This window comes from Chelonia mydas, chromosome 2 (assembly GCF_015237465.2).
Source record: "Chelonia mydas isolate rCheMyd1 chromosome 2, rCheMyd1.pri.v2, whole genome shotgun sequence".
Classification (NCBI taxonomy): Eukaryota; Metazoa; Chordata; order Testudines; family Cheloniidae; genus Chelonia; species Chelonia mydas.
The window spans coordinates 260,636,565-260,658,860 of NC_057850.1; the positions used below are offsets into that span (position 1 = coordinate 260,636,565).

At 67.8% G+C, this 22,296-nt stretch overlaps 2 protein-coding genes across 2 annotated transcripts in view; one reads left to right on the forward strand and one right to left on the reverse strand.

Moving 5' to 3' along the window:
• Positions 1-22,296, reverse strand: part of GIMAP8 (GTPase, IMAP family member 8) — a 641,187-nt gene that overhangs the window by 380,204 nt on the left and 238,687 nt on the right. The gene's annotated exons all lie outside the window — the stretch shown is intronic.
• SSPOP overlaps positions 1-22,296 on the forward strand; it is a 117,091-nt gene that overhangs the window by 21,669 nt on the left and 73,126 nt on the right. The window contains 19 exon segments of the mRNA XM_043541895.1: positions 1,131-1,311; positions 2,464-2,558; positions 3,655-3,911; positions 4,977-5,111; positions 5,653-5,855; positions 6,652-6,779; positions 8,118-8,227; positions 8,705-8,854; positions 11,872-11,965; positions 12,447-12,847; positions 13,383-13,613; positions 14,034-14,222; positions 14,993-15,229; positions 16,148-16,270; positions 17,063-17,154; positions 19,479-19,661; positions 19,663-19,696; positions 20,339-20,515; positions 20,988-21,128. Coding sequence (XP_043397830.1) covers positions 1,131-1,311; positions 2,464-2,558; positions 3,655-3,911; positions 4,977-5,111; positions 5,653-5,855; positions 6,652-6,779; positions 8,118-8,227; positions 8,705-8,854; positions 11,872-11,965; positions 12,447-12,847; positions 13,383-13,613; positions 14,034-14,222; positions 14,993-15,229; positions 16,148-16,270; positions 17,063-17,154; positions 19,479-19,661; positions 19,663-19,696; positions 20,339-20,515; positions 20,988-21,128 — 3,161 coding nt within the window.

Here is a 22,296-nt window from a genome sequence, read left to right on the forward strand (position 1 = left end):
GGGGGAGCGGGGTGAGGGCTCGGCAGGGGATGGGGGCTCGGCAGGGGCTGCGAGGAGCGGGGTGGGGGCTCGGCAGGGGGTGGGGCCTCAGCAGGGGGCAGGGGCTGCGGGCTTAGCGGGAGGCGGGGGGAGCGGGGTGGGGGCTCAGCAGGGGGTGGGGGCTCTGCGGGGGTGGGGGCTGTGGGGAGCGGGGTGGTGGCTCGGCAGGGGGCGGGGGCTGCGAGGAGCGGGGGGGGCTCGGCAGGGGGCGCTGGGCCGCGGGGAGCGGGGCGGGGGCTCGGCAGGGGGTGGGGGCTGCGAGGAGTGGGGTGGGGGCTCGGCAGGGGGCGGGGGCTGCGGGGAACGGGGTGGGGGCTCGGCAGGGGGCGGGGGCTGCGAGGAGCGGGGTGGGGGCTCGGCAGGGGGCGGGGGCTGCGGGGAGCGGGCCGGGGGCTCAGTGGGGGGGGGCGCTCTCCCCTCCGTCAGTGCTGCCCCGTGCTCTGCTGGGGCTCCGTGCTGCCATTAGGGATCCCCAGCCCTTTCCGGGACAGGGCCAGGACTGGCTGGCTCCCAGGAGCGCTGGGCAGAGGGGGCCCCGTTGCCTGACCTGGGTCAGGGTATGAAGAGTGACCCCCGGTCCCGGGGCAGGGCTGGGCTGCCCTGGCTCCGGTGACACCGTGTAGAGTCTGCGAAGGGCGGGGGGACCCCAGCGGCTGAGAGGTGCCCAAGGGCTGCTTTGCCGGGACTCCGGGGTCGTGGGCTGCACCGTCCTGAACCAGTGCTTGGGGAAGTGCCCCGTTCCGGAGCGGCGCTGAGTCTCGGGGGACCTGGGCCGGATTTGTGCAGGGCGCCGCGTGCTCTGGCTGGGAACCTGGGGGGACGCCCAGGACCATGCGGGGGCACGAGCAGAGAGCTGGGTTTCGCGTCGGAGCCGCCGGAGCGCGTCAGCCCGGGGTCCTGTACCGAGCGTGGCCAGTCCCAGCTGTGTCCGGGGAAGGCGCGAGGACCCTGCAGTGGGCCGGGAGGGGCCGGGGGTGAGGAAAGCTTCCCCCTAAAGCCTCCATCTGACGTGGAGGGTTTGCCCCCTTCCCTTCGTCCGGGGCGGGCTGGTCGCCGCGGGCGTTCCCCTTACCCACGGCCCTGCCTTGCAGCGTCTGTGTGAGCGGGCTCTGGAACTGCACCGACGACAGCTGCCCCGAAGCCGCCTTCTGCCCCGGGGAGCTGGTCTACGCCTACGGGTCCTGCCTGCGCACCTGCGACACTGCCGAGGGCAACCTGAGCTGCCCCGGCCTCTCCGACGGCTGCGTCTGCCCGCCAGGCACCGTCTTCCTCGTGAGTCTCCCGTTCCCTCCCCTGGCTCTGCCCCAGCCTGGGAGCGTCTGGGGAGCCTGGCCCGGCACGGAGACGCTAGCCCCGGCAGCTCGTCTAGCGGTGGGCCGGGCACGGGGGGCGGTGTGAGCCTGTTACGGACCCATAGGGTCGGGGCTGCGCCCCCAGCTTTGGAACAGTCTCTGGGAGGCCCCTTCACTGTGCCAGCCCCCTGGGGGTCCCACTCTTCCTCCAGGGTGAGCCACACGGCCTCACTGCCCCATAGATTGGCCTTGTGGGCCTGCAGCCCCCACTCCCCATGAGCTCCGGGCAAGGAGTCCCCCGGAGACAGCCCCTGAGGGAGACTCGGCTGCTCTGCAGGGATCAGGGCCCCTCGCCCAGCCCCTGGAGAGGCACTCCCAACACGGGCACAGCCAGGGTCACTCGTTAGCTGGTGCCCAGCCTAGGGGCCCTTAGGGCAGCCCGGGGCAATGAAGGGTGAAGCAGGGTCCATCCTGGCCAGCCCCGAGCCCAGCCCAGCTGTGGGGAACCCTCGGGTCCGGCTCTGTCTGTCTGGGCGGCCTCCTTGGTCAGACTCTAGGTGGGAGCCCCGACTCCTTCCAGCCCCCAACTCTTGTCCCCACCTCCCCGCTCCCAGCCCTGTGTTCTCCAGCCGGGGATCCTTGTCCAGCCCCCCCTGCAGAGACAGGGCGGCGGGGGAGTCCATCTCTCTCTGGGTCTTTGTTGCTAGGTGTCAATATCCTGGCATTTGGATTTGCCATTGTCTTCTCAGGAGCTCCACTGAGATGGGGACTAGGCCCAGCCAGCTAGGGACACCCATACCCATGTCTCAGCCTGCCCTGAGAGCAAGTGCCCCCCCGCCACCCACTGGTAACAAAGCAGCACACAGGGGAAACTGAGGCACACACAGGCTCTCAAAAACATGACAAAGCATTCCCATGTTGTGGCAGAGCCGGGAGCATTCCCAGCCCTTCCATGCAGAGGCTGAGCCTCCAGACACCTAGGTTGATCCCCGGCTTGGGCTGGATCCCTCTCCCGGGGGAGCCTTGCAGACCTGCCCAACGCAGAGCGATCTGGGCCACCCCCGCCCTGCCCTGGTCTCTTGGGAGCTCTGGGGCCACGAGGCCATTGTCACGCTCCCCTTCCTCCCCCCAGAACGAGCGCTGCGTCTCCCCGGACGAGTGTCCCTGCCACCATAACGGCAGGCTGTACCAGCCCAACGACACCATCGCTAAGGACTGCAACACCTGGTAAGGCGCCCAGGGATCCGACAGCCCTGAACGGGGATTGCCAGGTGGAGAGAGCAGGCCGTGGTGGTGGGCTGGTGTGGAGGGCAGGGCTGAGGCTGGCACAGTGCTAAGGAGCCAAGTGGGATGTGCCGGTGCTGTGCCGGGGTTGGGGGTGCTGGCAGTGCCCGGGATGCTGGCCGTGCCCAGGCCTGGGGCTGCTGGCAGAGCCAGGGGTGCTGGTGAGGCCTGGGGCAGGGGTGCTGACAGTACCCAGGTCTGGGGGTGCCTCGGGCCGGGGGGCTGGCGGAGGCTGGGGTGCTGGTGGTGCCCAGGGCTGGGTATGCTGGGGATGCCCGGATCTGCAGTGTGGCTGAGCCCCATGTCACAGAGTCCCCGGGTGATGCTCTGGATCTGCTCCCCATGAAGCCAGTCAGGACTCTGGGGCAGTTGCCTTTCTGGGAGCAGCCTGTCTGCAGGACACACAGCTCCCCCGGCTCCACCTTCCTGGGTCTGACCTCGGAGCATCCAGCCTCCTCTGCCCCTCTGTGCGCTTCCCTCAGTGAGTCTGCCCAGGCGGGGTCCTGGGGAAGCCAGAGGGTCCTGCCCCCCAACTCCGCAGTCAGACGGGACTCTCAGCCAGCCAGGAAAACAGAGGTTTATTAGACGACAGGGACATGGTCTAACACAGAGCTTGTAGGTGCAGAGAACAGGACCCCTCAGCTGGGTCCATTTTGGGGGGGCAGTGAGCCAGACAACCACGTCTGCCCTTCACTCCATGTCTCCAGCCAGCCTCAAACTGAAACTCCCTCCAGCCCCTCCTCCTCTGGGCTTTGTCCCTTTCCCAGGCCAGGAGGGCATCGGATCCCTTTGTTCTCCAACCCTTTAGCTCTCACCTTGCAGGGGGGAAGGGCCCAGGCCATCAGTTGCCAGGAGACAGAGTGTTGGACATTTATGTACCCTGGCCCTTTGCTCTGCAACAATGACACCCCCTTACCCCACCCCCTAGAGACTTAAGAAGTGCGCAGGGGAAACTGAGGCACCCCCACAGTATTCAGAGGAAACATTCAGAACAGTCCCCCTGCGTCACACCCCAACACCCCTCTCCCTTCCCGCGCAGCGAGTGCCGGAGCCGTCGCTGGCAGTGCAGCACCAAGCACTGCGCGGGCACCTGCATGGCCACGGGAGACCCGCACTACGTCACCTTCGACGGGCGGGCCTTCTCCTTCCTGGGGGACTGCGAGTACGTCCTGGCGCGCGAGGGCAGCGGCCTCTTCACCGTCACCTCCGAGAATGTGCCCTGCGGCACCAGCGGCGTCACCTGCACCAAGTCTGTGGTGGTGGTGATCGGCAACACCGTCGTCCACCTACTGAGAGGTGGGGGCCGTGGGGGGAGAGGGGCAGAGCTGCGAACCGTTCCCGGAGAACTGAGCACTAGGGGTTCCCGGCTGGCCCCTGGGCAGGCCAGGCCAGAGCCAGGCTCTCCAGGCCAGTCCGCCCGCAAGTAGGAGCTTGCGGGTTCCCAGGCCAGGCTGAGTTCGTGTCTCTCATCGGGGCCCCTCTGCGCGGGCTCCCTGCCCAGCCGCTGCTGCTCCCCCAAAGTCCCACGCGGACCTGCACCCGCTGGCTGGCAGCCCCAGCCCGCACCCCACGCGGCTCTGCAGACGGCTCCGCTTCTGTGCGTCCAGCTAAGGCCTTTCTCAGGAGCCGCGCGGGCGCTGCTTCCAACCGCCTCCTGGCCTGGCTCAAATCGGGACCCTGCCCCCCGGCCTGGCCAGGAGCAAGGGGGTGTGCGCTGAGGAGGGAGGGGAGGGGAGCTGTAAGTTCCCTGGTTAGCAGAGCCATCGCAGTTGAATTGGGTGGGGTTGCATTTCATTGCATGGCAGGCTGGCAGCATTGCGGTGTGGTGCATGACAGCGTATTGCATCTCCGCGCGGTGCGTGGGGTCTTGTATTGCAGTGCGGTGCGGTGCATCGCAGTCTGATGCGGTGCATTCCTTTGCATCACAGTGGGGTGTGCGACATTATGTGGAACCGCCGTGCGGTGCATTGCATTCTGTCGCGGTGTGGTGTGTTACGTGGTATTGCATCCCGGGGTGGGGCGTTGCGCTGCGTCGCAGGGCAGTGCGACGTGGTGAGTTGCAGCATCGAATGGTGCAGTATATTGAATCGCAGGGAGCTGTGTGGCATCACGGGTTGGTGCCTTACGTTGCCTTGCGTTGCGTTGCAGGGTGTTGCGTTGCATGGCACTGCAGGGTGGGGTGGTGTGTTGTGTTGCATGGCACGGCGTTGCATTGCATCGTGGGGTGGCGGGGTGCCCTGGTCGTTCTGCACTGTGCTGTGTTTCCCAGGCTGTGCGCTGTGCAGGGCCCTGCGGCTGGGAAGGGGAGCTCCCCAGACACTGACTGTCCCTCTACGCTCTCATTTTTCTACCTGTGGCCAGGAAAGGACGTGACAGTGAATGGAGTCTCAGTGCGGCCCCCAAAGACCTACAGCGGGAATGGCCTGACCCTGGAGCGAGCTGGCGTCTTCCTCATCCTCATCTCCCAGCTGGGGCTGAGCGTGCTCTGGGACGGAGGTGAGGCCCTGCCAGGCCGAGGGGGCGGGGCCCTGCCAGGCCGAGGGGGCGGGGCCTTGCCAGGTGGGACATGGGAAGCACATGGCTTGTTTCCCTGATGGCCTCCGGGGCTGTCACCTGGGCCCCGCTGCCCTTCTGTGACTCCTGGAAATCAGTGAGAACACGAACTTGTTCCATGTGATCTGCCCTGTGGCCCGGGGCAGGGTCGCTCCCTACAGTCTGTGCTCCAGGGCTCTGCCCAGCTGAGTCAGAAACCTCCCTAGCCATGGGGCTGCCCCCTGCCCTGTTGTGTCCGGTGCATCTCTCTGCCGGGGACTGATCCTTGTCCTTGCCGTACAGGCTGGGGCACCCAGCCGTTCCCCCGCTGCAGTGAGATCCTGGTGGTACACTAGGGTCAGGCTGAATTTCCCCCAGAGCCTGGTGGGGGAGTGGGGGGGCCCTGGAGGGGGTGGGGCTCCCCCCAGATGGAGCTCCTGGGAATGGAGAGCTCCCATCCCTCCCCCCAGCAGAACCCCGAGCCCACTGCCCTCTGCCCCCACAGGCACCCGGGTGTACGTGAAACTGGACCCCCGGTACCAGGGCCGCGTGGCGGGGCTGTGCGGGAATTTCGACGGGGACACGGAGAATGACTTCACCAGCCGGCAGGGTGTCGTGGAGCCCACCTCCGACCTGTTCGGCAACTCCTGGCGCGTCAGCCTCCTGTGCCCCGAGGTCAACAACGAGGACTTTGAGCACCCCTGCACCGTACGTCCCCGGGCAGGGGAGAGGAAACCCGCGCCCATAGGAGAGGGGAATGGGGCGGGTGCTGTGCCGGGTGGAGGCTGGGGCGCTGATGGCTGGAGTGTGGTGGGGGTGGACGGGAGGCTGGGATGCTGCTGCAGCGGGGGTGCAGGGGTGTTGCAGTGGCTGGGAATTCGGGGTGCAGGGGTCTTGCAGTGGCTGGGAATTCAGGGTGCTGGGATGCAGGGGTGTTGCAGTGGCTGGGGATTCGGGGTGCTGGGGTGCAGGGGTGTTGCAGTGGCTGGGAATTTGGGGTGCAGGGGTGTTGCAGTGGCTGGGAATTCGGGGTGCAGGAGTGTTGCAGTGGCTGGGGATTCGGGGTGCTGGGATGCAGGGGTGTTGCAGTGGCTGGGAATTCGGGGTGCAGGGGTGTTGCAGTCCTTGGGAATTCAGGGTGCTGGGATGCAGGGATGTTGCAGTGGCTGGGGATTCGGAGTGCTGGGGTGCAGGGGTGTTGCAGTGGCTGGGAATTTGGGGTGCAGGGGTGTTGCAGTGGCTGGGAATTCGGGGTACAGGAGTGTTGCAGTGGTTGGGGATTCGGGGTGCTGGGATGCAGGGGTGTTGCAGTGGCTGGGAATTCGGGGTGCAGGGGTGTTGCAGTGGCTGGGAATTCGGGGTGCTGGGATGCAGGGGTGTTGCAGTGGCTGGGAATTTGGAGTGCAGGGGTGTTGCAGTGGCTGGGAATTTGGGGTTCTGGGATGCAGGGGTGTTGCAGTGGCTGGGGATTCGGGGTGCTCACATTCCCGTCTCTGGTTCCCAGGCGAACGCTCACCGTGGGACCTGGGCCCGGAAGCGCTGCAGCATCATGATGCAGCATCTCTTTGCCCCGTGCCACGAGGAGGTGCCCTGCCAGCAGTTCTACGACTGGTGTGTCTTCGATGCCTGCGGGTAGGTGCCGGGGGCTGGGCTGGGCAGGGGGGCTGGCTCTGGGGGCTGAGCGCTGGTGAGGGGCGGTGTCATGAACCCAGAGGCCCGGTGCTCTTGCACGGTGTGGAACAGTCCCTGGGAGGACCCCTCTGTGTGTCAGCCCCCTCAGGGTCGATCCGCCCCTCAGCTTCCCCACCTCCCGGGACCGAACCTCAGAGCCGTCAGCCCCCCTGCTTCACGCCCGGAGCTCCCCTCAGCGAGTCCACTGGGTTGGACCCAGGAGGGAGACTTGCACCCCCAAAGGGAGCAACGCACCCCGACTTCCTGACTCCGCAGTGACTCTCGGCCAGCGTGTGACTGCAGGAGGGACGTCTGGGCACAGCACAGAAAATCCTTGGTTACCATAGAGAAGAGAAAGTTACGGCATGGTCCATCGGGGTCGGTCCCAGAGCTGTGACCCCTCTTTGGACCCACTCCAGAAGCTTCTCCCCTGCCTCAGCAGCCCACACTTAACAGCCCCACCTGTCTCCTCCCCAGCCCTTTGTCCTCCAGCTGGACACACGGACACACACATACAGGGCCTCTGTCTACGGTCATTTGTTGCTAGGTGCCAAATGTCCGGGCAATTGCAATGGTCATTATCTTCTGGGACTGTCCAGGGGTGTGGGCCCCAGGCAGCCTGGCCCTCTGGGGCTCTGCAAAGAGTAAACAACCCTTTCCCCCACTCAGTTACCCAAGTACCACATTGGGGAAACTGAGGCACGCATACTATTCATACATTCTGGGCAATTCCCGCTCGTCACGGGCGGCAGGGCTGCAAGGCTGCCCCATGCTGTTCCCTGCAGCCAGTGGTCTGTGCAAGGTTTGGTGTGAGAGCCGGGCAGTGAGTGCTGGCCTCCCCTGGCTCTGCTCACCATTACAGCTGGCCCCGACAGCCCTGGGGATCGCCTCGCTGGGGAGAGGGTGTTTCGTGAGGGGCTCAGGGCTGGCGTGAGGGATGCTAGGGAGGGAGCAAGAGCCCCCCCAGGGCAAGTGGTGCCAGCCTGGCCTCTAGAGAAGGGGCAGGAGGCCGAATTTGTGTGTCCCTGGGGGGGTTAGTGCACGGGGGGGGGGGGTCGGTGCACAGGGGGAGCTCCGGGCTGAAGGGGCCCAGGCTGGCTTCCCCCTGCCCTCGGGGAGCCCCAGTCTGAGCATGGAGCCCGGATTCCCCTCCCCTTCCACGGTCAGTAGGGGAGCCAGGCTGGACAGGGAGAGGAATCCCCCACTGCAGGTCACATCTGGCTTGCGGGCGGTGCCCGCCTGGCCGTCGGCTGCCCCTCCCCGGCTGCCGGCAGCTGATGCGGCGCTGTGTGTGGGCAGGTGCGACGCCGGGGGGGACTGCGAGTGTCTGTGCACAGCCATCGCCGCCTACGCCGAGGAGTGTAACCAGCGCGGGGTGTACGTCCGCTGGAGGAGCCAGGAGCTGTGCCGTAAGTGCCCCCCGCCCCCAGGGCCCCGCAGCAACAGCCCTGGGCTGAGCCTGGAGAGGGGCTGGGGCTGGGGCTGGCAGTCGTGGGCAGAGCTCCTGTGTGGGCCAGGAGGCCTCCCCGGGGGCTCCCCCTAGGGCTGTCTGCTCCCCTGCCACAGCTGCGGGGTCCATCGCAGAGCGTGTCCAGCCGCGGGAATCCGGCTAGCTGTCCGGGGCTGGAGGGGGGCGGGACGGAGTTGGAGGGGGGCGGGACACAGAGCCCAGGCCCTGCGGGTTTGCCCTCTCCCCCCATCCCTGCCCCAGCCTGCGGCAGCTGCAGGTTTCCAGGCCAGGCTGGAGGCGGGAGGGCTCTGTTTCCCCGGGGTGGGGCCGTTAGCAGCATGTAGCCCCCACAGCCTGGCTCCCAGGCCTCCTCAACCCCCCAGGAGCCAGCGCCTGGCCGGTGGCAGTGACCCCCGCCTCCGTGTCTCCCTGCCAGCCATGCAGTGCGATAACGGGCTGGAGTACGAAGCCTGCGGCCCCGCCTGCCCCCAGACCTGCAAGAACTTCGGCCTGGAGCCCGCCGAGCACTGTGACGCCATCTCCTGCGTGGAGGGCTGCTTCTGCCCCGACGGCAGGGTCCTGCACGGTGAGCTGCTGGGGGCAGGGCGGGGACGGGGCGCTGGGGTGACTGGAGGCTGGGGGCAGGGCGGTGATGGGGGTGCTGGGGGCTGGGTGGTGACGGGGGTGCTGGGGTGACTGGAGGCTGGGGGCAGGGTGGTGATGGGGGTGCTGGGGGCTGGGCGGTGACGGGGGTGCTGGGGTGACTGGAGGCTGGGGGCAGGGTGGTGACGGGGGCACTGGGGTGATGGGGGTGCTGGTGGCAGACAAACCCCAAAAGCTGGTGGATAGTCCACTACTTAGATATACCCAGCCGGCCCAAACCAGCCTCTGTCTTACCTCCCTGGGTACTCAGACGTCCACACAAGGCAGTTCCCTTAGAGTGCCAGCCTCCGGCCTCGGCCTCCGTCCACACACAGCCAGAGCCATAGACAAGCCTTGTTTGCTGACCTCACAAGACCTGAGCAAACATCTCCCCTTCTACCTCTAACCATGCCGGCTGCATTTCACAGCTCTGTTCATTTTCATCTCTTCCTAACCCCGCTTTAAAGTTCGGCCATGGGTCAGGTCAGTCTGGGAGTTCATTAACTCTTTCTGGCCCTGTCACCCTTCAATGAGATATTATATTGCACTCATAACATCACAGGGGGTGCTGGGGTGACTGGAGGCTTGGGGGCAGGGCGGGGATGGGGTGCTGGGGGCAGGGCGGGGACAGGGGGCGCTGGGGGCAGGACGGAGGCGGGGCGCTGGGGGCGGGACAGGGACAGGGGGCGTTGGGGGCAGGGCGGGGACGGGGGCGTTGGGGGCAGGACGGAGGCGGGGCGCTGGGGGCAGGGCAGGGACTGGGCACTGGGGGTGGTGAAGGGGGCGCTGGGGGCAGGGACGGGGCGCTGGGGGCAGGGACAGGAGTCGCTGGGGGCAGGGCGGGGACCGGGCGCTGGGGGCGGGACGGGGATGCTGGGGGCAGGGCGGTGAAGGGGGCGCTGGGGGCAGGGACAGGGGGCGCTGGGGGCGGGAAGGGGGGCTGCCTCCGTTTCCAGCAGGTCTCCGGCCCCTGCGCCCCGTGCTGGCGTGTGGGAAGACGGAGCCTGTCCCAGGTGTGACTCGGGGCCTGGGATGGGCCACACTGAGCATGTCCCACTCAGGGCAGGCTGCCAGAAATGGGGAGACAACCCCCAAAAGTGGTGGTTTATTCCGGGGTTAGAGTCACCGGGCCAGTAACGAAAAGCAGCTCGCTCGTGTCACCACGTTGGTCCACAAGCAGCCCAAACCACAGTCCCCCTTCAGCTCCCTGCCAGGCTTTTGCAAGTGCCCAGAGCAGGAAGGGCCCAGCTGCGATGTCACAGCCCAGTGCAGGGGAAGTCACTGGCCCTCGATGGAGTCCAGGGTCGCATGAGCACGGACAGTTACTGGTAAAAGATGGAGCCTTAGGTCACGTGTCCTTGCGTGGTTTGCTGGCTGACGGGCGGCCGCTGACCCCAGGCTGTCTGAGACATCCGCAGGAAAGGCCAGCTGGGCGGGATGAGTTTCTCCGATGGCCCGTTGTGAGGGTGGAGTGTCCTTAATGGGCCACCAACACCTCGCTGGCGAGCCCCATGTCAGTCTCTCTGGGGGTGTCGCCCAGGAACAAACAGGGGTTTGCGATACCGATGCACGGCCAATAGTCCTGCCTTCCCTGACACCCCCGATACATGCAGCCCTCAGCAAATCGTAACTTTTCATAGACTCAGAGAAGATCGGGGTGGAAGGGACCTCAGGAGGTTCTAGTCCAACCCCCTGCTCAAAGCAGGACCGATCCCCGACTGAATCCGGTGATGCCTTACGTGATACACTTTGTACAAGATCTGAGTGACAGAGTGTCACGGCGTCCCCAGGCGATGCTCTGGAACTGCTCCCCATGAAGCCAGGCAGGACTCTGGGGAAGTCTCCTCTCTGTGAGCAGCCTGTCTGCAGGACACACAGCTCACCCGGCTCCACCTTCCTGGGTCTGACCTCAGAACATTCAGCCTCCTCTGCCCCTCCGTGCGCTTCCCCCAGCGAGTCCGCCCCGGCGGGGTCCTGGGGAAGCCAGAGGGTCCTGCCCCCCAACTCCGCAATCAGACGGGACTCTCAGCCAGCCAGTAAAACAGAAGGTTTATTAGACGACAGGAACATGGTCTAACACAGAGCTTGTAGGTGCAGAGAACAGGACCCCTCAGCTGGGTCCATTTTGGGGGGCAGTGAGCCAGACAACCCCGTCTGCCCTTCACTCCATGTCCCCAGCCAGCCCCACACTGAAACTGTCTCCAGCCCCTCCTCCTCTGGGCTTTCCCAGGCCAGGAGGTCACCTGATCCCTTTGTTCTCCAACCCTTTAGCTCTCACCTTGCAGGGGGGAAGGGCCCAGGCCATCAGTTGCCAGGAAACAGGGTGTCGGCCATTCTCTGTGTCCAGACCCCTGTACACACCTGCCCTCTAGGGCTCTGCAATGATCATACACCCTTACCCCACCACTTAGATACGTAAGAACTGCCTAGGGGAAACTGAGGCACCCCCACAATATTCAGAGGAAACATTAAGAACAGTCCCGCTTCCTGCAGACAGTCTGCTCACAGAAAGGAGACTTCCCCAGAGTCCTGACTGGCTTCGTAGGCAGCAGTTCCAGACCATGGCCCGGGACTCCGTGACATAGAGGTGGTCACCTTTCTCATACACAGCATCCCGGCAGGTCTGAGGGACGCTGCCTCTCACCGCCGGTGCTCCTCGGTGCCACACTGTGCCGGCCCTGGAGCCAGGATGTCCCTCACTCCACCCTAGTTCAGAAGCAGGCTGTGGGTGAGAGCGTGGAGACACCGCTGCCCGCTCGGAGCGCGCTGGGGATGGGCTCTCACCCGCCAGAACTGGCTGCTCGGGAACAGGGTGGGGGGAAGGCTGTCCGTCCCAGTGCTCCCCTGCAGCCCTCCCGGCTGGGTGTGGGGCCCTGAGTCCCCGAGGGCCCTGGGGTTGGCAGCGGTAAAGTGGGGGATCTCCAGGGCCTGACTGCATCGCTCTCCCGCTTGCCCCGGCAGATGGCAGCTGCATCGACCCCGCCGAGTGCCCCTGTTACTGGGAGGGCGTCTCGTTCCCGGCGGGCGCTGTGGTGAAGCAGGAGTGCAAGAACTGGTGAGTTCAGGCTAGTGCCCTGTGCGCTGCCTCCCCTGTGCTGGCTCCCTCCCACCCGTCTTCCGGCCCTGCCTCCGCCGAGCGCCCTCGGAGCTCCCCCACAGCCCAGGGGGCTCCCTGCCAGCCCCATGCCCCGAGGTGACAGCCAGGAGAGGCTAAGGGCAGCTTGCCCAGGGGTAGGTGAAGGGCAGCCATACCCTCCTGCCAGCTGGGAGCTGTGCCCTGTGTCGAGTCGCCCCCGCCGGTGGAGCTGCGGCGAGGGGATGGCCAGGTCCCAGCAGATCCCAAAGAGCCCTCCCCGGGCTAGAGTGGACTCTCTGGGCGCTGCCTTCCCCAACCCGCGGCATCCCCCCTCCCGGGGAGGCAGCTCCCCCAACAGACAGACGGGCAGACAGACATCACTCAGGAGCTTTGCTTTGCTCCCGCTCCGCGGCGTCCCTGCCCAGCGAGGCCCTGACGCCCGCTCTCCCTCGGCCCGCAGCACGTGCGAGGCGGGGCTGTGGCAGTGCGATGCCCCCGCAGAACCCTGCGTGGCCCCGCCCCGCTGCCCCGAGGCGCAGTTCGCCTGCCGCACGGGCGGGCGCTGCGTGCCCAGCGCCTGGGTCTGCGACAACGAGGACGACTGCGGGGACGGCTCGGACGAGTTCTGCGTGCCCAGCTGCGCCTCACACCAGTTCCAGTGCACCAGCGGGCAGTGCGTGGCCTGGGGGTACCGCTGCGACGGCACCGCCGACTGCCTGGACCACTCGGACGAGCGCGGCTGCCCGGCGCCCGGCTGCGCCCAGCAGGAGTTCCGCTGCGCCAACGGGCGCTGCATCCCCCGGGCACACGTCTGCGATGGGGAGCTGGACTGTGGCTTCGCCGACGAGTCTGATGAGGCTGGTGAGTGACAGGCCATGGGCGGCAGGGCTAGCGAGGGGCCGGGCAGGGCCACCCACTTGGCCGATGGGCTACCAAGCCAGCCCTAGAGCCCGTGTGACGGCGCTGGCCGTGTGCTGGGGCCTACGAGGTGAGGTGACGCCCCGGCTGTGCCCCTCTGGAGATCCCCAGGCAGAGATCCCAGCCCTGCCCCCTATGCACGCATGGCTCAGAGTAGGGGGCCCTGGCGGGCGATTCACTGTGGGGCTCCCGGAGCGGAAGGTGGAGCAGACCCTGCATGGTGAGTGACGGGATGATCCCGCGGCAGAGCGTGGGGCCTGCACCCTCCTGTCGGTGCCACCAGCTCCTGGTAGCTGAGTGCCCGCTCCCTGTGGAGACCCCCCAGGGGAGCTTGGGCCCTTCTCCTGGTAGCTGAGTGCCAGGTTGCCGGACATGGGCTGTTCCCCGAGGAGCCTGGGCGGGGATATGGACCATGCCTCGCCCACGCTGCCGGGGCTGCCCGGTGGGAGGAGAGACTGACCCCGGCTGGCCCCGGCAGGCTGCGGCCCCTCCTGCGGGGCCGGGGAGTTCAGCTGTGCAGCAGGGCGGTGCCTGCCCTATCTGCATCGCTGCGACGGGCACGACGACTGCGGGGACTTCAGCGACGAGCGGGAGTGCGTGTGCCCCCCTGGCGACTTCCAGTGCCCGGACGCGCTGTGCCTCCCGCCGGCCCTGGTGTGCGATGGGAAGAGGGACTGCCCGGCTGGCACTGATGAGGCCTTCTGCCCAGGTGAGCTGCTGGTCCACCACCCCGCGCGGCTCCTCTCCCCCCACGCTGGCTTCCCCCTCTGCTGTGCTGGGGCCACCCACCACCCGGGGCGACCACCCCCTTGCCAGGCCCGGCCTCGCCCCGCCACCCTGCCAGGACCGTCCTCCACGGCCAGCCACCCCTTCGCCACGGCCAGGATGGCCACCCGCCTCCTCCCCTCAGAGCCCCGCCATGCCGCCGGGCAGGCCCTGGAACGAATGCCGTGCTCCTGACGGCCCGGGAGCCTGGATGCCCCTGGGGAGCCGAGTGCGGGCAGCAGCGAGAGCGGCCAACCCATCCACCAATGCGCCTCCCTCTGCCCTGGGGCCTGAGCTGGGAGCTGCCCTCGGCTGGGTGGCCGCGTGTGGCCGGGCAGCCCATCTCCGAATTCTCCCCCTTCAGGCCGGGTGACCTGTGCCCCGGGGCAGCTGCCGTGCCCGGACGGTTCCTGTGTCAGCCGGACGCGGGTGTGCGACGGAGCCTGGGACTGCAGGGACGGCTCTGACGAGAGCCCAGCTCGGTGCCCCCTGCCCGTCACCCTGCCCACGGCGCTGCCCGCGACTCGCCTGCCGCCGGCCAACCGCACCGCCAGTGAGTGGCCAGGGGCCGCTGTGGGGGGCTGCGGCTTCCGCACTCTGGCCAGTCAGCAGCAGTGGGGCACAGCTCCTCCCCGCTCCCCACTGTGCCCCCTGCCGGGAGCCCCCCCACAGCCGACACTGCACCCCGCTCCCCGCTGTGCCCCCTGCCGGGAGCCCCCCCACAGCCGGCACCCCACCCCCGCCCCACAACGCCCCCTGCCGGGAGCCCCCCCACAGCCGACACTGCACCCCGCTCCCCACTGTGCCCCCTGCCGGGAGCTCCCCCCACAGCCGGCACCCCACCCTGCTCCCCACAGCGTCCCCTGCCGGGAGCCCCCCCACAGCCGACACTGCACCCTGCTCCCCACTGTGCCCCCTGCTGGGAGCTCCCCCCACAGCCGGCACCCCACCCTGCTCCCCACAGTGCCCCCTGCCGGGAGCCCCCCCACAGCCGGCGCCCCGCCCCCTCCCCACAGCGCCCCCTGCTGGGAGCTCCCCCCACAGCCGGCACCCCGCCCTGCTCCCCACAGCGCCCCCTGCCGGGAGCCCCCCCACAGCCGGCGCCCCGCCCCCTCCCCACAGCGCCCCCTGCCGGGAGCTCCCCCCACAGCCGGCGCCCCGCCCCCCCCCACAGCGCCCCCTGCTGGGATCGAGGCGTTGGAGCTGTCGTGTGCAGTGAGCAGGGGACGAGGCTGCCGCTGGGTCCTCTCCCCGGGGTCTCCCTGTAGGAAGCCCCCCCCCGCAGGACCGAGCCCTGAGGGCTCCCTCGGTCTCCCCTCACAGCGCCCCCGTGTGGCCGCTACGAGTTCCGCTGCGGCAGCGGGGAGTGCACGCCGCGCGGCTGGGTGTGCGACGACGAGGCCGACTGCCTGGACGGCAGCGACGAGCTGGTGTGCAACCGGACCTGCGGCCTGGGCCAGCACACGTGCGCCGTCAGCGCCGAGTGCATCCCCTACGGGCAGCTGTGCGACGGCATCCCCCAGTGCCGGGACCAGTCCGACGAGAGCACCGACAACTGCGGTGAGCCCAGCGCCGGCTCCAGCCCCGCCCGACCCCGCCCGCGCCCCCGGGGCCTTTCCTCCTCTCCTCGCCTTGTCCCTAGCCTCCCCGCCCCGGGGCCCCTGTGACCCCCTGCAGGACTGCTCCCCCTGTTCCTCTCCCCCCTCCCAATACCTGCCGTCCAGCCCCCCGACCCCCGCTGCACAGCTCCCCCGTTCGGTCCGTCAGGTGAGTGGCCAGGGCGTGGCCGGGAGTGTGCCGTGGCTTTGGCACCCTGGCCAGTCAGCGCCAGTGGGGAGGACGTTTCAGTCCCTCTGCTCTGAGCCCCTCCGTCAATGGTGACGGGGCCCCACGGAGCTGGCTGCTGACCCATGCCCAGCCCGGTGCCGGCTACGCCGACTGGTCAGAGCTGCACTCGGAGACGGTGGGGCTCTCCGGCCCAGACGAGGCCGCGGGGGGTCCCCTCTGCCAGAGCCCCGCTGCCCACGGACCCCGCGTCTGGCGAACGTGCAGAGTGAGCCGAGGGCACGTGGTGAGTCCTCAGTGCGGGCCAGCCACACCTATGCCTTGGGGTCCCTGGTGTAACCCTCCGGAACCGGCCAGCTTTGGGCCCCTCCCGCCCCCCTCCCTGAGCCGGGCTCCGATTCGGGCACAGAGCCAAGCCCGCTGAGTGGGCAAAAGGCTCCGTTCGCTGCCCTGGGCCCTGCCCAGCCACTTTCCACTCTGGCTGCAGGGCCCCACACTGTGACATCGACAGGCCTGGCTTCGGTTCCCACTGACGACCCAGCCAGGGGCTGGTCACGCAGGCAAGCTCCCCCCAGCCCCAGGCAGTGGCAGACACCGCACCTGCCTGCACCCCTGGTGCTGGCCAGGGTGGTCCTGCCCCTTCCCCCCCGTGCCCCAGAGCAGGGTCACTGATCTCCCTTCCTTCCCTGGCAGGATCCACCGAGATCCCACCCTGCCCGGGGCTCTTTGTCTGCAACAACCGCATGTGCGTGAACGTCTCCCGGGTGTGCGACGGCTCGCAGGACTGCCCCCAGGGCGAGGACGAGCTGGCCTGCGGTGAGAGCGGCTGGGGGGCGCGGGGGGCATCACACAGGCCTGGGGCACTCCCAGCAGCACATCTGTTGGGATGGGGGCTGCTCCAAGCCCTGCGTAGGCTGAACACGTGGGGGGGTGAATGGCAGGGTGACGGGACGATTGGTCTGAGCCAGCGCAGGGGGGCCATGGGGCTATATAGGCACATTGATCAGAGCTTGTACTGCAGGGAGGCAACGATGCCAAACTACAGGGGCCCGTGGCTGTGACGGGCACGGGGGGAGCGGGCGGAGGGCCGAGGCCGTGACGGGCACGGGGGGAGCAGGCGGAGGGCCGTGGCCATGACGGGCGTGGGGGGGGAGCGAGCAGAGGGCCATGGCTGTGACGGGTACGGGGGGAGCAGGCACAGGGCTGTGGCCATGACGGGCGTGGGGGGGAGCGAGCAGAGGGCCATGGCTGTGACGGGTACGGGGGGAGCGGGCACGGGGCTGTGGCCATGACGGGCACGGGGGGGAGCGGGCAGAGGGCCGTGGCTGTGACGGGCATGGGGGGACCGGGCAGAGGGCCGTGGCTGTGACGGGCACGGGGGGAGCGGGCGGAGGGCCGTGGCCATCATGGGCACGGGAGGAGTGGGCACGGGGCTGTGGCCATGATGGGCACGGAGGGAGCGGGCGGACGGCCGAGGCTGTGACGGGCACGGGGGGAGCGGGCGGAGGGCCGTGGCTGTGACGGGCACGGGGGGAGCGGGCGGAGGGTCGTGGCTTTGATGGGCAGATCCCCTGGGCCTCTCACTGCCCCCCATTGGCCCCCCTGCAGACCATCACGTCCCACCTGGCGAGAGGAACCAGACGGTGGGGCCCTGCACCGAGTACTCATGTGCTGAAGGCAAATGCATCCCCTTTAAGCAGGTATGGCTGGGGCTGGGGGCTGAGGGGGGGCAGTGCCCCTGTCGGGGGCTCCAAGACGCTGGTGTGTGCGGCTGCTGGCCCAGCCCTGCCCCGGCTCCACTCTCCTGCCTGCGGGGCTGAGAGGTGCTGGCCAATCGGGTCTGGGCAGGTCTGCATGGCAGAGCTCCCCTCTGGCTAGCGTCCAGGGAGGAGAAAGGAGCAGTGCCCCGGGTGAGCTGGGCCCTGTGGGCATAGACTCCCTGCTTCAGCCCTGTGCCCTGGCCCGAGACATGTGAGCTCCCTGGAAGCAGTGCCCAGGCTGCCCCCTCCTGTCCCCTGTGCCTGCCTCAGTGCTCCCCCTCCCGCCTCCGTCTGCACCGCCCTCCCCTGGCCAAGGGTCGTCTCGCTGCCCCCTCTCGCCATGCTCCCCTCGCCGACCCATCACACCCCTGGCACCCAGCAGCCTCATCCCCAACCACTGAGAGAGCCTGGGGGCTGCTGCGCCAACCTCCTCTGCCCCCCGCCAGCCTGCCAGGCATGCCTAGCCCTGCATCTCCCTTCCCGGCTCTTCCTTCCCTGCCTGCCACTCCCCGGCAGGGCAGAGCCGGCTGGATCCTAACAGCATCGGACTGCTGCGCCACCCAGCCCTTGCCTCCTGGTGCCAGTCCAGAGTGCCCGCTGCTCTGCTCTGTGTGCATTCGGCTCATAGGGTCCTCCTTACACCGGCTGCTCTCTGCTTCCCTCACCTGCCCATACTGCCTGCCCTGCCCTCCCCCGTCCCCTTCCCTCGTCTCTGCTTTCCTCACCTGCCCATACTGCCTGCCCTGCCCTCCCCCTGTCCTCTGTCCCCTTCCCTGGTCTCTGCTTCCCTCACCTGCCCATACTGCCTGCCCTGCCCTCCCCCTGTCCTCTGTCCCCTTCCCTGGTCTCTGCTTCCCTCACCTGCCCATACTGCCTGCCCTGCCCTCCCCCTGTCCCCTTCCCTCCTCTCTGCTTTCCTCACCTGCCCATACTGCCTGCCCTGCCCTCCCCCTGTCCCCTTCCCTCGTCTCTGCTTTCCTCACCTGCCCATACTGCCTGCCCTGCCCTCCCCCTGTCCCCTTCCCTCCTCTCTGCTTTCCTCACCTGCCCATACTGCCTGCCCTGCCCTCCCCCTGTCCCCTTCCCTCGTCTCTGCTTTCCTCACCTGCCCATACTGCCTGCCCTGCCCTCCCCCTGTCCCCTTCCCTCGTCTCTGCTTCCCTCACCTGCCCATACTGCCTGCCCTGCCCTCCCCCTGTCCCCTTCCCTCCTCTCTGCTTTCCTCACCTGCCCATACTGCCTGCCTTCCCCTGCCCTCTGTCCCCTTCCCTGGTCTCTGCTTCCCTCACCTGCCCATACTGCCTGCCTTCCCCTGCCCTGCCCTGTCCCCTGCTGTCACAGAGTGTGGGGGAGTCAGGGCCCTGCACCCCCCACTTCCTGCGATTCCCCGGGACTCTCAGCCAGCCAGTAACACAGAGGTTTATTAGATGACAGGAACACGGTCCAAACCAGAGCTTGTAGGTACAGAGAACACGACCCCTCAGTCAGGTCCATCTTGGGGGGTGGGGAGCCCAGACCTCGGTTCTGGGCCTCCCTCCGTTTCCCCAGCCAGCTCCAAACAGAAACCCCCTCCAGCCGTCTCCCCCAGCCACAGCCCCCGGCTCCTCCTCCAGCCTTTGTCCAGTCTTGGGGCAGAAGGTGTCACCTGGCCCCAGCCCCCTCCTGGGCTCAGGTTACAGACTCAGGTATCGTTCCTCAGTCAAGTCACCCCCTTATTTCCCAACACCATCTAGTATCAGTGCAGACAGTAAACTAGTAAAACTCCTATGCGACATTCCCAGGTTAATAGTCCCTGCTCCCTCGCACCTCTTCCCTCCTTCGTTGCTCTCTGCTTCCCTCACCCACCCATACTGCCTGCCTTCCCCTGCCTTGCCCTGCCCTGCCCTCTCCCTGTCCCCTGCTCCCTTCCCTCATCTCTGCTTCCCTCACCCACCCATACTGCCTGCCTTCCCCTGCCCTGCCCTCTCCCTGTCCCCTGCTCCCTTCCCTCGTCTCTGCTTCCCTCACCCACCCATACTGCCTGCCTTCCCCTGCCCTGCCCTGCCCTGCCCTGCCCTCTCCCTGTCCCCTGCTCCCTTCCCTCATCTCTGCTTCCCTCACCACCCATACTGCCTGCCTTCCCCTGCCCTGCCCTGCCCTCTCCCTGTCCCCTGCTCCCTTCGCTGGTCTCTGCCTCCCCCTGCCTTTCCTGGCCCCGTCACTCTCGCCCCCCATCTCTGTGCGTCTCTGCCTCTCCCAGGGCGGCTCAGTGTGTCTCCCTGCAGGTGTGTAACGGGCTGGCGGATTGCGCGGATGGCAGCGAGGCCTCGGGCTGGCTGCCCTCGGACGAGCGGGACTGCGGGCTCTGGAGCCCCTGGGCCCCGTGGAGCACCTGCAGCCGGTCCTGTGGGACGGGCCTGCAGATCCGCAGGCGGGTCTGCACCAGGCGGGCCAATGACGTTCTGCAGCCACTGCCACGGCGAGGAGACGCAGGCCCAGCAGTGCCTTCGCGCGTGGCCTGCCAGGTGAGACGGGTCTGGGGGGTGTGTGCGCCACAGGAGCCGTGGCGCGGGGCAGGAAACAGAAGGGGGGTGTGGCACAGCCGGGAGCGGGGCAGAGAGCCCGGGTGAGCGGGTGTGTGCAAACAGCCGGTGCGCGGGGCAGACAGAGGGGGGTGTGCACAGCCGGGAGGCGGGGCAAGAGAGGGGTGTGTGCACAGCCGGGCGGCGGGGCAGACAGAGGGTGTGTGCACAGCAGCCGGCGCGGCAACGGAGCGGGGGGTGTGCACAGCCGGGCGCAGGGGCAGAACATGAGGGGGGTGTGCACAGCCGCGCTCGCGGGGCAGACAGAGGGGTGTGTGCACAAGCCGGGCGCGTGGCAGACAGAGGGGTGTCCGTGCGGCCCCGTGTGAGGCAGACAGAGGGGTATCCATATGGCCGGGCATGGGGCAGACAGGGGTGTCCGTACAGCTGGGGGAGGGGCAGGCAGAGGGGTGTCCATACAGCCGGGTGCGGGGCAGACCGAAGGGGATGTGTCAGGAATCACTGCAGCCCCACATGGGCGATGGGGTCGCTGCAGCCCCACGCGGGCGATAAGGGGGGTACTCCAGCCTGGTGCAGTGCGTGGGCGGGGCCGGTCCCACCAGCCCTCTCCGCTCTGTGCCCTGCAGTGGACGGTGCCTGGAGCGAGTGGGCAACGTGGGCGAACTGCACCCAGGACTGCCGCGGGGTGGTGGTGCGGCGCCGAGAGTGCATCGCGCCCCGGAACGGGGGCCGGCACTGCACCGAGCTGCCCGGAGCCTCGCCCAGCACGCTGGAGATCAGTGAGTCCGTGGGGCTGCGGCTGGGGTCCCCTGCTCTGGGCACGGCCGGCATCCACACTGGGGAGCAGCTCTATGGGGCAGAGCAGCTCCCTGTGCTTCCCCACGGCCTGACACTCGGCTGAGCCCACAGACGCCGTCTGTCGTAGATCCTTCCCTGCTGCCAGGGGCCTGCTGGCCAGGCTACCCTGCCCATGAGTGGGGATCAGGGGCCCTCGTCCCCCCAGAGCCGCTGTGCGTTGCTGGTGGCCCCGGAGCTCCCTCTGCTGGGGGGGTTGCTACGATGCTGCCACCATGGCCCAGAACAGCTGCTCCTGGCGGCCGGCTCCCGAAAGGGTCGAGCCCAGCCTGGCACCTCTGCCTCGTCCCTGGAGCTCCCAGGGCTGGGCCGCGGGTGGTGGGGGCTGGTGGGCTTGGGTTTGGTGCCAGGGCAGCCCCGAGTGAACTAACCGCACTCCCTGGTCTCTCTCTGCAGAGGCCTGCCAGCTGGAAGGCTGCCTCAACGCCACCGCCTGCCCCGCAGGCCTGGTGCGCAGGCCGTGCGCCCCGTGCCCCATGGCCTGCGCCGATCTGGCCAGCAAGGGCAAGTGCAAGAGGGACAGGCCCTGCAGCCCAGGTAGGGCCATGTGGGGGGCTAGGTGGGAGGGCCACGAGGGGCGGGAGCCGGGTTGGAGGTGTCACGGAGTCCCCGGGCGATGCTCTGGAACTGCTCCCTACAAAGCCAGCCAGGACTCTGGGGAAGTCTCCTCTCGGGGAGCAGCCTGTCTGCAGGACACACAGCTCACCCGGCTCCACCTTCCTGGGTCTGACCTCGGAGCATTCAGCCTCCTCTGCCCCTCCGTGCGCTTCCCACAGCGAGTCCGCCCAGGTGGGGCTCCTGGGGAAGCCAGAGGATCCTGCCCCCCAACTCCGCAGTCAGACGGGACTCTCAGCCAGGAACATGGTCTAACACAGAGCTTGTAGGTGCAGGGAACAGGACCTCTCAGCTGGGTCCATTTTGGGGGCAGTGAGCCAGACAACCACGTCTGCCCTTCACTCCATGTCCCCAGCCAGCCCCACACTGAAACTCTCTCCCGCCCCCGCTCCTCTGGGCTTTGTCCCTTTCCCGGGCCAGGAGGTCACCTGATTCCTTTGTTCTCCAGCCCTTTAGCTCTCACCTTGCAGGGGGGAAGGGCCCAGGCTGTCAGTTGGCCATTTACGTACACTGGCCCTTTGCTCTGCAACAATCACACCCCCTTATCCCACTGCCTAGAGACTTAAGAACTGCATAGGGGAAACTGAGGCACCCCTACAGTATTCAGAGGAAACATTAAGAACAGTCCCACTTCGTCACAGGAGGGCTGTGAGGGGGCGGGTGAGGGTGGGTGTGGGCTGGGGGCTGGGTGGGAGGGCCGCGGGGGGTCCAGTGGGTGGGCACTGCCTCTGCCTGGCGGCACTCCCTGCCCACGTACCCTCAGGCGCGGCTGTAGCTCGACGCTGTGGGTCTGCGCTGGAGCACACACTGGCGCCACGAGCCGTAGGGTGCTGGGCAGCGTCTGAGTTGTAATGAAGGAGGGGCCGGGGCTCGAGCAATGGTTTTACATCCATAACTGATGCAGCGAGCCCAGAGGTGCCGCGTCTCAGCCCTGGCACAAATTAACCACGGGTACTGGGTGTCGCTCAGTGCCAGTGTTACTGTAGCCATGGGTGGGGTCCCCATGGAGATCCCTCTGCCCTATAGAGTGGTGGGGCAAAGCTGCTCTGACCCCTCCGGACAACTCAGGGCCCGTCCCTGCTGGGGCCCG